The 16274-nt window shown below is 36.3% G+C and overlaps 1 protein-coding gene across 4 annotated transcripts in view; it reads right to left on the minus strand.

Moving 5' to 3' along the window:
* USP15 (ubiquitin specific peptidase 15) overlaps window positions 1-16274 on the minus strand; it is a 117647-nt gene that overhangs the window by 21914 nt on the left and 79459 nt on the right. Inside the window, exon 8 of one of the 4 annotated variants that reach the window (XM_084877584.1) lies at window positions 13591-15739. The exons of 2 other annotated variants lie outside the window; for them this stretch is intronic. In XM_084877584.1, coding sequence (XP_084733710.1) covers window positions 15734-15739 — 6 coding nt within the window. In that variant the 3' untranslated portion in view covers window positions 13591-15733. Of the gene's footprint in view, window positions 1-13590; window positions 15740-16274 lie in introns of those variants that run through there. One more of the 4 variants, XM_084877583.1, reaches the window with a different exon arrangement.

Here is a 16274-nt window from a genome sequence, read left to right on the forward strand (position 1 = left end):
AATTTTTAGTTTGTCTGTCTTGCCGAATGGATTGAGACCTCCATGACAGGAGGAATCATGATACACTTCATATCTCTAGCACTGAGCACCCATGTCACTTGGCACTTAGCATGCCTACAATAAACGTAAGCTTAACAAAAATGTTTTTGCCTAGCAGCCAGTGTGGCTCAATGGTTGAGCTTTGACCCATGAATCAGGAGGTCACAGTCTGATTCCCAGTCAGAGTAGAGGCCCAGGTTGCACGCTTGATCCCCAGTTCAGGAGGCAGCCAATCAATGATTCTGTCTCATCATTGATATCTCTCTCTCTCTCTCTCTCTCCCCCTTCCTTTCTCTCAAATTAATAAAAATACTTAAAAGGTTTTGCCTGTTTAATAATGTATTTATGCTCTTTAAAAAAAAACAAAACTCCTTTCTTTCACTGTTTGGCACAGAGTACTCAAATTTTTGTTGGAAAAAAAATTACTAAGTGAGGCAAAAATATATTTGCTTATAATAAATAATACCAAATTTCTCCAAACACTTGTACTTGAATACTAAATCAAAAGAAGAACCACCACCTATTACACCCCTTTGTCTGATTTTCATTTAGTTCACTATCTGCAGTGTGTCTCTGAATGGATTTTTAAAAAGTCCACGAAACATACTATTCGTTGAACATAATGTTATAAGAAACTCACAAGCTAGATTTTTGAAAAATTTGTATAAACACATATATAAATACAGAAATTCAATAGTCAGTTTAATTGTTCTACTAATGCACATAATAGTTTAAAAACTAAACTGATGTAGACTTTTCTACCTCATCCTAAAAATAGCATGCTTTCTACTTGAAAATAACATTATTCTAGGAGTCACTATATTCTTGACATAGTATAAAAACCAATTAAAATATTAAAAGTTCTTATAACTCCTGATAAAAATTTCAAGGCATAACTGTAATAGAGGTAAAACAATTAAAATACTTTCATGCTCCAGATGATATCAGTATTAAATGCCATCACTCTGAAGAAAAAAGACAGTTTCTTACAGTTAGTCAGGCAGCTTGATTTGTGATTTATGCAACTTATTCAATATGAGGCTACTTTAGAAAAATAAACATCTTTGACAAATATAAAAAAATTTGATACATGGACTGGCACCAGTGAATATAGTTTAAGAATAATTTTCATTAGTTCAACAATAAAAATCAAAACCAGAGTTCTGAAGCATCTCTCTCAAAAGTTCTACTACCAAAAAAAAAAAAAAAATCACTTTCCTATCTGGTTAGGATTGTTTCTAAAACAATTCCTTTCTTAAGACACATATGTATTAAGATTCATACAAGTGCTGACATAGAAAATTTTCTTCTTAACTTGTAAGATACTTTACTGAGTAATGTAATATGGACTGAAGTCACACACAACATATGTTGTGCCTATGTAGATATCTCTTTCTTTCAAGGATTCTTAAACTGTAAAATAGAACAAACTCATCCTTCCATAATATATTGTACTTGGTCTTTCTTAGCAAAACACAGTATTATGAATGTTTCTTAAGAACTAGAGAAATTATATACAGTCTTAATATGCTATTTTTGTGGTTACTTAGGAGTTTTATGACACTCTACCAGTTACTTGCCATTTTGAATTTTACCTCTCTTAATTTGATTTCAACTTTCTGACATTGACATATGCTAATAGTTCAGTATTTCAGAAAGAACTATCTTTTACAATTAATCACCAAAAAATGAGGTCCATATATGAAGTAATGTGCTTAATCATTCAATACATTACCTTAAGTCACATTTTGTTTACATCCTAAGTGTGCCTAGAGTTGGTCCTAAAATTGTGAATTTCGTCAAATACCATGTTAAAAATAAAGCAATAATGAGAATAAAGAAAAATATTATGTACCAGTATTTACAATTCTTAATGCAAAAGAGAAAAAGTGAATGATTTCCATTAATGAAGAGTCAAATGCACTCATCAACTAGGCTAAATATTTCTATATTTAAATATATTTTATGATCCTTAGGCAAGTTAAAGTGTGCAAAATTGACAAGAGCATTTAAAGACCTAAGGATTAAAAAAACTTCATTTCATATTATTTGGTAGGCTTTGGGTATTCATTAATTTAGCCTTTGTGATATAATGACTAGCTGCCTAAATAGAAGGTTTTCAGACATAAGCTGTTATGAAAAGTTGTTGATTCATAAGGAATGATGAAAATGGACTGTGTATGTGTAAGCCAATCATTTTGTGAGCAGACAGGACTGCTGAGTATTTATTCCTCAAAGTGGCTTTGTGGTTCTCTATTTATGCTTACATATGCGTTTAAAATGGAAACTATGAGTAATAAGAGTATTCTTGAATGTAAATCTGAATTGGGGTCTTAAGACATATTCTTAGTTTAAAGATTTAAACCGAGCCTTAGCATGTACTCCTCCCTTCTTAGACATTCTTCCCAAGATTACTACTTATTCTTTAACACCCAGCACCTCTTACAAACGTTACATCTTCCTTAGCACCTCAAGGAAGAATAATAATACTCTTTCCTCTGGGCTAACTCTATATCTGAACTCACTTATATTAAACTTGAGAGCAGAGTCCATGTCTCATTCTCCTTTTTATGTCAGGGTCTAGCACAATGCCTGGCACATATCTCAATAAACTATATTGAATGAATGAAAACCTGTATGGTAGAAATATTAGAAGCAGTCCTTACAGAGATTGAGAGTAGAAGGAAAACACTTGACTAAAGAAATCAGAATTGCACCCTGTTATATAAAATAACCTGTCTAAAAGTCAAACAACTAAAAAATAAAGTCCAAATCCTGTAATGTCCAAAGAGGCTTGCCTAAAAAGGAAAGTAACTATTGTGAATGCTCCAATAGCTATCAAGCTAAATACATGTAAGTAAGAGATAAACGAAGGAAAAATAGTTAGAAATATATTTTTATGAATGCTCTTTCCCCCAAATCTTCAACCTGTATTATAACAATATAAAAATTCTAGAGAATTCTTCTAAATAATCAGATGTCTCATCAAGTAGACATTCTGCTATATGGTTCAATGTACGTAGACCTTTAACCACTGCCACAATGAAAAACTATTTTAAAAAAGAATGCATAAAGTTTTAATTCTCTATGAGAAACTCTCGATATAAATTTTCATCCTTAACCCAACTTCTTAAAATTGGAATACTATGTAAAATAAACTTTATTTTTTTATTATTTGGAAAGACTACAATGCTTTGCACATAACTTTTCCTTATATACACATGCACATATTCTATTGCTCTTACATTACTTTAAAAAAGTTCTATTAAATATGTTCTCAATAATAAGATTGATGTTTCTAGAGCTCTCTGAAAAATTTGACTCATAGGAGTCTAAATTTGTATTTCACTATAAAGTTCTACATAGTTTAAAGAAATCGATGAAGTGAAATAAAGTTTCACTATATTACCAAATCTCAAGTCGGTAATCAACATGTTTTAGGAAATGAATAATTAGTAGCAATCCCAATAATTTGTAATGAATCTGGAATTTCCCCAGTACCTGGAAAATAGCCAAAGTAATCCCCTTCAAAAAGAGAAAGTTGTCTTTTGTAATGCTGATTATGAACCACTCCCTTTCTGTGCAGGTGCTCCAGAAGCCCAATTTTCAAGTGCTCATGTATGCTCACTATTTTAGTAAACCGGTAACTAGAACAGGAAAGAAAACAAACTTAATTTTTGATTACCTAAAGCCTTTGAGTTGTATAACTCATTCTGTAACTGATTAAAATGTAAAGCCTCTCATAGTCCTTTAATAAAAAGTAGCTACACCTTCAAACCAATCAATACCAAAAATAAAAACTCAACCTAAAACGTGAAAACCATTTCATTATGATTTAAAAATATGAAGTAATCCATGGTTAAAGTAACCTTAGAATACCCCCCAATTTTTTTTCTTTTTGGATTTTAATATTAGATGGATAAAGAATTTTCATGTTTGCCATGTTCTTGTTTTAGAATTAGTCATGACAATAGTGAAAACATTCTAAAAAGGTACTGTATAATCCTGAAGCAATCTTTTAATACTGACTATAGTTCAGTAATTAAATAGATGAGATAGGAAACTTTAATAAATGATTTTATGATGAAGAACTACAAATATAAGCCTGCCCCTTCATCAAGTAGATTTTAAATAATGAAGTATTTTTAAGACACCTGATGTTTTATCTTTTCTGACTTTTTTCCCTAGGAAAGGAAAATCTCATGTCAATTCTGAAGCTTTGCCACCTATTTTGGGAAAGCAAATACAATTATATAGCTTCTCCATTTTGCATTGCCATTCTCTCTTCATGCTTTCTTTAAAGAACATATTTAAATAAGTGAGATATAAGGGGATATAACTTTCTTTTCATTTTTTTTTTTAGTTTAAAAAATTTATTGAACTAGGTTTCTCCCTACTCCCAACTAGTCAGTTAAGACTAGCATACACTCTACTTAAAATATTGGCATTTTACAGCAGCATTTCTGAACTGGACAATAATGTTCTAGTATTTTAACATATATCATTGTCATATATTAATAATATTGTCAATATTTTTAAAGCATGAATAAAATTAAATTTCATTTAAAGTCCTTGCTGTCACCCTTTCCTTCAAAATCTATGGAATTTCTTCTTTACACACAACTTGAATAAAAAAAGATTCCCAATTAAGTATGAGATCTAATGGAAAACATTTTGTTGGCTAGCAAGGAAATGTTAATAATTCTCTCCCCTCTTCATCTACAGAATTGAGTAAAAAGAATTCTAAGATTGTCAAAAGACTGTTACTTGCCATGGGTAAATCTGTAACTAGAGCTATTGGTGCTAAAAGAGCCATAATTACGTAAGCACCATTGATATTTATTTTATTTATTTATTTATTTATTAATAATATATATTTAAAAAAATATATTTTATTGATTTTTCACAGAGAGGAAGGGAGAGAGATAGAGAGCTAGAAACATCAATGAGAGAGATACATCGGGGATGTGCCTGCAACCAAGGTACCATGTCCTTGAACAGAATCGAACCCAGGACCCTTCGGTCCACAGGCCGATGCTCTATCCACTGAGCCAAACTGGTTTCGGCATAAAATATATATTTTTTTGATTTTTTACAGAGAGGAAGGGAGAGGGAAAGGAGTTAGAAACATCAATGAGAGAGAAACATTGATCAGCTGCCTCCTGCACATCCTCTACTGGGGATGTGCCCACAATTAAGGTACATGCCTTGACCGGAATTGAACCTGGGACCTTTCAGTCTGCAGGCCAATGCTCTCTCCACTGAGCCAAATGGGATAGGACAAACACCATTGATTTTTACCTTAAAGGCTAAACAAAGAAATTGGGATAGAACCACTTGTAATATAAATTTGAAAGCTTCTAGGATACTGACAATGATTACACAAAGAAAAATGCTATCAAGTTTCTGGTATGTGTATTTAAATGAGGTTTTTAAACTACTAGACTATAATAGCAACTGTCTAATTTCTTAAAGTAACAGGGTATTTAGTGAGGGATTTTATGTTTATACATTCACTTTATGGGAAGCATGCTAAAACCAAATGGTTCTAATAACATTAATAAACATTAGTATAAGTTATATTTATTTTTAAAAACTAAAGTTTATGAATTAAATTTTAATGTTTACTGTCTTATCTACTACCCGATTAATAATTCAAAACTGGTTCATAGTGAAATAAATACCAACATTTTAGGCAAGCAAGATAGTTAAAGGTCAGTTTAAGAAAAACAATAATTCTTTATAATTTTGTATGTGATTAGTCCCTTGCATTTAATATTCAGTAAAGAAACAATTTTTAGTAAATAAATATTAAGAACTGTGTGGTTTATTGATCTTTTAGTTCTTCTTCAAAGGAAAACAGGAAGAAACAACAGAAAAAATTATTTAAAAATTTAACTGGTTTAACTACCAAGTCAAATACTACTCTGTATCATTTATTATCCTAGGCCCACATCCAATAAATACTTAAGGTGAGTTGAAACAGAAATTTAAAGACTGTATGTGACAGTATGCACCATGAAGGTTTCTAGTTATCTCTATCTCTATAGATAAAAGCGTACGTGACCATTACAATGGATTGACAGGTCGACTAGTTGCTATAATATGATGTGCACTGACCACCAGGGGGCAGATGCTCAATGCAGGAGCTGCCCCTGGAGGTCAGTGTATTCCCAAAGAGGGAGCCCTACTCAGCCAGAAGCAGAGCTCAGGGCGGGCGGGTGCAGCTGTGGCTGCAGGAGCCTCACCTGACTCCTCAGCAGCACTACCCGAGCTTCGGCAGCAGGCACAGTAGGCAGGGATGAGCACAAGCGGTGCAGCGCCCAGACCTGGTTCTGGCTCCTTCCTGGCTGCCTGTCGCTTGGTGCACTGCTACATCCCTTGGGGGATGTCCAACTGCTGGTTTAGGCCTGATTTCCGCAGTTGGATATCCCCCAAAGGGTCCTAGATTGTGAGAAGGTGCAGGCCAGGCTGAGGGACAACTCCCCAGTGCATGAATTTCTGTACTGGACCTCTAGTCTTCAAAATAAAAACTTTAAATTTATCTAAGTAATCATTCAACAAATATTTATTAAGAACAGATTATTTTAAGAATGTCCAGAATTATAGAAATAATGTTCTTAAAAAAAATTTTTTTTCATATCATTCACAGAAGTCATTCAAAGAACTATTTGCATGGTGGGGGTATGCTTTGCCAAGCTGTGATTAACATGGCAGCCTAATCTAAGTGCTACAGATCAAATACATTGGAGGGACATAAACTGTAGTATTTCTTAGACTTTATATATATTGTTAGGTCCCTGACCCTTTGGTTGCAAGGAATAAATCCTATATAATAAAAACCTAATTTGCTAAGTGTCTGGTTGTCCGTTCAACCAACGAAAGCACAGTCCTATCCAATAAAGATGGAATATGCTAATTGACCCTCATGCCATTGCAAATATGGTGGTGCTCACAGCCAAGGAAGGAATATGCTAATTGACTGCCATTCCCTCAAAGATGGCATCACCCACAGCCACCAGATGATGGAGACCAGTCCCCTCAGCCCTGCTGGAGTCCTGCCTCTGGAGTCCGCCAATCCCCTTAGCCCCCAGCTGCCCATGGGCACAGATAAGCCTCAAATGGCAGCTGCCTAGCCGCCCAGGGCCACCCGAGGCTAAGGTAACTAGTGCCAGCCGAGGCTTGCGCTGCCGGCAGTGGCAGCATCAGAGGTGTGATGGGGCATTGCCTTCCCGATTGCCGGGTCATTTCCCACATCTGAGGGTTCCTGGACTGCGAGAGGGGGAAGCCGGGCTGAGGGACCTCCCCTCCAGTGCATGAGTTTTTATGCATTGGACTTCTAGTATGCTAATAATATGCTAAGGCCGCCCAACCACTTGCTAAGGTGAGCACTGACCACCAGGGGGCAGACATTCCAACTGGTAGGATAGCTTGCTACTGGGGTCTGTTTGGTTGATTGGGACTGAATGAGACAGGCCAGATAGGCTCTGGAGCCCTCCCACATTCCCCCCAACCCTGATCATGCACTGGTGGGGTCCCTCGGCATGGCCTGCACTCTCTTGTAATCCAGAAACCCTCAGGGGATGTCGGAGAGTTGGTTTTAGTCTGGCCTGTGGGACCCCCACTGGTGCACAAATTCATGCACCAGGCATCTAGTAGTATCTAATAAAACAGAAATATGCAAATTAACCATCACTCTGTGACACCCATAAGCAATACCCACAAGCCAATCAGGAGTGAATAAGCAAATTAACCCAACCAAGATGGCTGCAGCCACAGAGGGAGCAAGAGGGAGGCTTGGGTTTCCCCGGTGACGGAGGAAGCCAAGCTTTCCGCACACCCTGGCTGGCCCAGGCCTCCGCTTAAGGCTACAAAGTTTCAATTATAGAAGATAAATAAATTCCAACAGAAATGGCTGCCGCCACAGAGCAAGCAGAGGCTTGGCTCCGCTCCAGGCTACAAAGTTTCAATTGGAGAAGATAAATAAATCCCAGATACCAGGGCCTCCACTTGGGTTGCCGAGGGGTGTGGCCAGCCTGAAAACCACCACAGGCCCCTCGCCCAGGCTACCCCACACCCCAAGAGAACCCACACCCTGATCTGGGACACCCTTCAGGGAAAACCAGCTGGCCCCCACCTGTGCACCAGGCCTCTATCCTATTTAATAAAAGAGTAATATGTAGATTGACCAGCACTCCAACACACAAGATGGCTGGCCCCATTTGGCGAAAGATCTTGCTTCCATTTGGACACAAGATGGCCACCACAAGATGGCCAGGAGGGGAGGGAAGTTGGGAGAGACCAGGCCTGAAAGGGAGGGCAGTTGGGGGCAATCAAGCCTGTAGGGGAAGGCAGTTAGTAGTGACCAGGCCGGCAGAGGAGAGAAGTTGGCAGGGGAGTGGTTAGGGGGTGAACAGACTGGCAGGCAGAAGTGGTAAGGGGCAATCAGGAAGGCAGGCAGGTGAGCAGTTGGGAGCCAGCAGTCTTGGATTGTGAGAGGGATCCCAGATTGAAGAGGGTGCAGGCTGGGCTGAGGGGCACCCCCACATGCACGAATTTTGTGCACTGGGCCTCTAGTGTACATATAATTATTTTTAAAACTATTATGCTCTTAAGGAGTTTAGAAATCTCCAGAAATAACATTAATCTGGTATAGGTCAAATGCTAACATGTCTGGTAGGTTTTCCTTTTTTAAATTAAATTTACTGGAGAGACACTGGTTAATGAAATTATATAGGTTTTAGGTGTACAATTCTATGATACATCATCTGTATATTGTATTGTGTGTTTAGCACCCCAAATCAAATCTCCTTCTATGCTAACTTTTCTAATGCGGTATATTCTCAATCCATCTATGTGAAGAATTACTTAAAATTTTTTTCACCAAATTGTCACAGATAGATGAGTTACTAGAAAAATGAAATAAAAACCATTGCCCCATGTTAATTAGATTTAGATGTAAACTTATCATGTAAAAGTTTTGGACCACTTATTCTTCATTTCTATACTTATTTTATTGCTGACCAGCACTGTTTCATTTGTAGACACATTGTGAGAAGCAATTTTCTAATGTACTTAGTGAGAGTACACCAAGCATTGGGGATATAAAAGAAAACCAAAGATATCTTTACTTTCATGATTCTCACTATATAATAAGTATTTGCCAGAATAAAACAAGTGGGAACAGGAGGTGTAGGAAAGACAATTAGTGAAAAGGTGACAGTGTATACAAAGAGGATTGAAACAAAGAATTTCTTTCTTTTTTTAAATATATATATTTTATTGATTTTTTACAGAGAGGAAGGGAGAGGGATAGAGAGCTAGAAACATTGATGAGAGAGAAACATCGACTAGCTGCCTTCTGCACACCCCCTACCGGGGATGTGCCCGCAACCAAGGTACATGCTCTTGACCGGAATTGAACCTGGGACCTTTCAGTCCGCAGACCGAGGCTCTATCCACTGAGCCAAACCGGTTTTGGCTGAAACAAGGAATTTCAAGGACCTTCAGTTTTGGCTTGAGCTTGGATTTTATCCTTTAGATGATGGAAAATGGGTTTTAAGCAAGGAGATAACGTAACATAATCATATTTGCATTTTAAAACAATGACTCAACGCAGTCTACTAAATGGACTGGAAGAGGATAAACCATGGAACCAAGAAGTGATTCTAAACGAGTATTTTAACACATTGTAGACGGATCACGAGAATTCTTGCAGTGTTTGTTACAAAGTATCATACTTTTAAAAGATATTAGCTGGCAAGAACATGTAATAAAACTTCAAAATGCAAGCTTGCCTTTAACATTTATGTAAAATGTTTTTTGTACTCATTCAATAGAAATCTATCTGGCCACTTGGTAAAGCTAGCAATAAAACTACTGGTCTGCAATGTGTTAATAGTTCACATAAAAGACGTTCAAGTACTGAGACAGTGTACTGACAGGAGTGATATTGAAGAGGCAGTAGAATGCTCAGGATTTGGGCTAATAAGTGTCAGGTTTTTTACTTACAAGAGAATTTAAGAAATGTTTAAGGTTTCTGGGGATATATATTTAGTATTGTTGAATCTGAGTTGTCTATAATATATAAACTAGACACAATGTTTATTTAATCTATAGACATAAAAGCCTAAGTGACCATTACGACCAGACGACCGGCCAGTAGCTATGATGCACACTGACAACCAGGGGGCAGATGCTCAATGCAGGAGCTTCCCCTTGGTGGTCAGTGCACTCGAACAGCCAATCTCTTGCAGCCAGCCAACCTCACGAGGTCCCTGCCCTTGGCTGGCTGGCCCAGATTGGCCATGATTGCTGACCAAGCCAAGGGACCGCACCCATGCACAAATTCAAGCACCAGGCCTCTAGTAGTTATATATTGGAGGGACATTCAAAGGAAAGAATTATGGTTGAGAAAGATTTGATTTGTCAGTTATAAGGAGATGCTAACTTCTCAAAAATAAAGAAAGCAGCAAATAGGTCAAGAGTAACCTTTTAGTATGATATGAGTGAAAATAATTACATAATAGCAGTTGATACTTTAATGCTGCTTATTATGTGCCAAGCACTTTGTAAGAACTTTTATCTTAATTTAACAGATGAAAAAACTTAAAAAATTTTTTCTTAAAAAATATTTTTATTACTGATATCAAAGAGGAAGGAAGAGGGGGAGACAGAAACATTAATGATGAGAGAGAATCATTGATTGGATGCCTCCTAAACACCCCCTAAAGGGGATCAAGCCCATAATCAAATCATGTGCTGACCGGAACCAAACCATGACCTCCAGGATCATAGGTAGACATTCAACCACTAAGCCACATTGACCCAGCAAGAAGGTTCTTATTTTTATCCAAGTTCACATAACTTATAAGTGGCAGAACTAGGATTTGAATCCAAGTTGCCAGTTGCCAAAAATCCATGCTTTTAAAAAAATTTATCTTTACTATTTAAAGTAATACTGATATTCTCCCCCTCCCCACCCACTGACCCCTTCTAGCTCACACTGTCCCGCTTCCCCACCCCAGGCCTTCCACACATTAATAGGTCTATCGTAAGTGACCAGATTTTAACATTGGTAAAGCGGGACACCATTGAAGGTGTGTGTGTGTGTGTGTGTGTGTGTGTGTCCTTGATTAAAAATTTGGTCTATATGGAGTAACAAAAATTTTCATAGAACGCAAAAATAGTATTGTAATCTATTTTTTAAAGTTTCAACATAAGTACAATTTACAAATATAATAAATAAAAAAATTATGTATAGTATTATTTTATTCTTTGACATATTTCTCATTTGAGTGAATTCTAACAAGTGATCAACAATGTGAACTTTGATAAGTAGTTCTTGATAATCAGTTCTCAACAATTATGTTATTATTAAAGTTTAACATAAAATTAACAAAAATAACATAAAACTCATATCCTGGCTAACTAGCCATATGGCCGCCGAAAACCATATATTCCCTTCCCGTTCTCCTGCTGTTTCCTAGCTTGTCGTGCATTCTTTTCAAAAATCGGGACTTTTTAAAAACGCCGTGGGACGTGAGACAGATTGTTAAAAACCGGGACTGTCCCGCCAAAAGAGGGACGTCTGGTCACCTTAGTATATCAGTTAATAATGCAGATTTTATAAAAAACAAAACAAAACAAACAAACAAACAAAAAAACACGATAATTTCAAGAGAAACATAAAAAGTGCTTTATTCAAAGTAATGTCTATCGCTAGCGACACATTTCCCCAATCTTTCATGTAATTTGTGCATACCGTCCCAGAACTTTTCTTGTTTTGAGGCAAATCATTCAGAGACCCAGTTTTCCGCTTCTTTGTATGATTTAAAGTGCTGCTCAGAAAGTGCATGTGCCATCGATCAGAACAAGTGGTAATCTGAAGGGGCAAGGTCTGGTGAATACAGCGGGTGGGTTAATACTTCCCAGGCAAGCTCTTTTAATGTGTCTTTATTTGGTTTTAAAGTGTGTGATGGTGCATCATCATGAAACAAAATTACTTTGCTGTGTCTTCTGGCACATTCTGGTCATTTCACCATCAAAGTGTGGTTCAAATTGATTATTTGTTGTTGGTAGCAATCAGTATTTAACATTTCACCTGGTTTTAGCTCATAATACACCCCACCTTCCTGATCCCACCAAATGCAGAGCACTGTCTTCTTTCTAAAGCAATTTGGCCTTGCAGTGGATGTTGATGGTTGACCTAGTTCAACCCATGATTTTGTGCATTTGGAATTATCAAAATAAATCCACTTTTCATCGCCAGTCACAATTCAATGCAAAAAAGACTTTCTTTTGTGCCCTTTAAACAACATTTTATTGACTTTTTGGTTTTCCATTTGTCTTTCATTCAGTTTATGTGGCACCCATTCTCCTTCAAGATCTTTCCCATTGTTTGTAAACATTCGGGAATTGTTTTCTGAGCAACATTTAATCATTCTGAAAGTTGTTCTTGAGCTTGACACACATCTTCACCCTATAATGCTTGTAATTGTTGGTCTTCAAATTTTTTCAGTTGACCTGGACGTTCTTTGTCTTTCACATAGAAATCATCACTTTTAAAGCATTTAAACCAACATTCACAAGTATCTTGAGATGGAGCATGTTCACCATAAGCTTCCCGAAGTATTCAGCAGCACTTTTCTTCAAAATAAAGTAATGAATTAAACTTCCTGCAAATGCTTTTTTTTTTTTTTTTTGGCAAAAATTCGTCGTTTTTAAGTGTGAAAATATCTATGATGTTAACACCTTCAGGAAATTTGACACATGAAGTTTTGAAGTTTGTTGTCAATACAACAAAATAGCAAACATATCAAATCACATATAAATCAATATATGTGTAACTCCATCTATTGAAAATCTGCATTATTAACTGGTACACCTAGTATATAGTCTGTGTCTATGGGTTTTGTATATATGCATATAAGTTCTATGGTTGATCTCCTCCCATAATCCACAAAATCCATGCTTTTAACTTTTATACTATGCTGCAGAGATAAGAACTATTGCATGAGAGATGAGAAAGGAGAAGTCCACCCTTCTCTCCATTATACTCCTCCTACCCAGTTTAAAGAAGACTTAACGCCCAGCTGGTGTAGCTTAGTTGTTGAATGTTATCCATGAGCCAAGACATCACCAGTTCGATTGCCACTCAGGGCAAATTCCTGGGTTATGTGTTCAATCCCCAGTAGGGGACATGCAGAAGGTAGCCAATCAATGATATTTCTCTCTCATTGATGTATCTATTTCTCGATTCCTCTCCCTTTCTATCTCTATAAAACTAATAAAAATAGAAAAATAAAAAAGACTTAACTATGTATTATGCTGAAAGAAAAGACAGTTATCAGGTGAGGCTAAATGTATAGAAAAAGAAGAGATGATTAATGGGACGAGTCTCAGGAAGGTGACAGAGACATTTTTGGTATGGTAGTTAATGAGTATAAGAGGAATCTTAAAGTATACCTATCTTACTACCAATAATTTTCTTATAATTTTGTCAAAAATTTATTTTAGTTTCATTTAAAAATAGTTACTAAAAGCCTTTCTGAAAGTTTATAATGCTCAGAAAAGCTCCGGGGAATTATTGAAGAACTAGAGGCCCAGTGCACAAAATTTGTGCAAGGGGTGTGTGTGTGGGACCCTCAGCCCAACCTGAACCCTCTCCAATCTGGAACCTCTCGGGGGATGTCCAACTGACGGATTAGACCTGATCTCTGTGGCAGTTGGACATCCCTCTCACAATCTGGGACTGCTGGCTTCCAATCGCTTGCCTGCCTACCAGCCTGATCACGCTCTAACCACTCCCCTGCCAGCCTGATCAACGCCTAACTGCTCCCCTGCTGGCCTGATTGCCCTGACCCTCACCTCCGTGTCTTTGTCCAGAAGGAGGTCTGAAAGGATGCTGTTCTAATTAGCATATTACCCTTTTATTAGTATAGATAACATATATGCCCCTAAAACGATATATTATTTTACACACTTTAAATTATACAGTATACATTCAACCTCTTTTACCCCTCCCCCCCTTTTTATTTTTCTAAATATATCTTGATTTTTTTTTATGGAGAGAAAGGGAGAGGAATAGAGAGTTAGAAACATCGATGAGAGAGAAACATCAATCAGCTGCCTCCAGCACACCCCTAACTGGGGATGTGCCTGCAACCAAGTTACATGCCCTTGACCGGAACTGAACCTGGGACCCTTCAGTCCGCAGGCCGATGCTCTATCCACTGAGCCAAACTGGTTAGGGCCCCCCACTTGTTTTTTTGGAGGGGGGCATCTTTGTAGTTACCATTATAAATTACAGATTTTCCATTCAATTACAAATAAAAATCCTTTAAACAGTTATTAAAATCAACAGAAGTACTTCAGTCTAGTAATTTATAACTGCTGTTATAAGATGTAATCTCTGTAAATAATCCTAATGAGCATATTTATGTTAAATTAGTGTTGATCTTTTATAGGTAGCACAATGTAAAACCATTCTTTATTAGAACCAGATGTTCTTATTTACAACTCCTTCAAATAACTTCTCTATTTCCCTGTATTCTATATTCTTATTATAGAACTAGGGACAAACAAAATATTTAAGTCATTAAGCAAATTATTTAAGTTATCAGAAATAGAAGCATTAATCCTAAAGAAACTTGTATATATTATTTTTGGAAGAATGTGAAAAACAGAAAAATAAGCTTGTTCCACCCTGTATCTGAGGTTAAGGATGTTTTCATGACAAAAATAAATAAATAAATAAATAAATAAATAAATCACTATTAACCAAGTTACACAGGTGCAAGACATTCTTTTAGAGATACCATTTCTCCCCCAGTTATAAAAACTAAATTATTAGAGAACTGTTATAATTTTTGGCTCATAATATGAAAGGAACTCAAATGATTGAGTCTAATTTTCTGAATTAGATAAAAATTTGCCCTAGAAAGAACTATTTGAATTTTTAGTCAGTCACATTCTCCTTTTATAAGAGGAAGTAATTTTCTTTAAGATCATAAGTATTTAAAAAAATTCTTATGTCTTGGGGTTTAAGTGTTTCATTTTTTATGGAAACCACATCATTTATTTAACTATAACTTTGGTTAATTTGAATGAAATTAGAAAGCTTCTTGTTAAATTGGGCTTACAAGAATTTGTGTTTCAATAAAAAGGAAAAGAATGTCTAAAGTGAGAGTAGAATAGCATTATATTAATCATATTCAAAGCTATGAAGTACAGGAACATAGAATAGCTTCAGAAATAATTTTCCTCTGTTTTCATAATATGAGAATCCAGTTTCCTAAAAGAATGTTACTTCTGTGTAGTATTGCTCATTCTCTTTAATTAAGTCTTAAAAAAAAGAAACCAACCCTAAACTTTCTATTAAACATTTTTTGTGTTTAATGAATAATTTTTTTCCCAACCCAAGAGATCACAGGAAAAAAGTGACCTTAAGAAGGTTGGAATTCACAACTGATTTTACAATGTATGACAGGAATAATGGAAAGGTCCTCGATTACTATAAAAATTTTTCAATGACTTCCCAGAGTCTATTTAAAGAGCCCTAATACTTCCAAGAAAAAAGTTTGAAAACAACCATCTTACGCCATGCTGCTTTCCAGTGGAAAAGACCATATCACTCCCCTGCTTCAAATCCATCTGAAGAGTTGCTTCTTCCAGGAAGCCAATCATGAGCCTCCTAGGCCTTGACAATGAAAAAGACAAGGTTGGAGTGCTCCTGAATCTACTCAACTAATGCTAATTAAAATAACCGCCAGTAAAAAACTAGACATTCTCTCAGTGGAGTAATATACATGTAAGGCACTAGAAAAGTATTTTGTTAACTTAGTTGTACCACCAGGACATGGTAGTATATGCCTATGATCATAACTACTCAGAAAGCTGTGGACAGGGATAACCTGAACTCAAGCATTTTGAGTTCCCTGTGGATTGAATATTCATACATAGTTCCATGTTATTATATTATACCCCTTGGTTATGAGTTTGCCTAAGGAGAACTAAACTGACACAGTTCAGAAAAGGGAGATGATAAATACCATTGTTGAATAATAATACAGTGAAAAATAAAAGTACATTCAATTCTTTCTTCATTCACTAAATCCAGCCAAAGTGGAATAAGACTTGTAGGAAAGAACAAATATACAAGCTATGGAATTTGGAGTTTTTTCAGAGTCACTCTGCTTGACTCCTTGAATTTAAAAACAGACAAAATAATACAA

The sequence above is a fragment of the Pipistrellus hanaki genome, assembly GCF_964339955.1.
Source record: "Pipistrellus hanaki genome assembly, chromosome: 3".
Classification (NCBI taxonomy): Eukaryota; Metazoa; Chordata; class Mammalia; order Chiroptera; family Vespertilionidae; genus Pipistrellus; species Pipistrellus hanaki.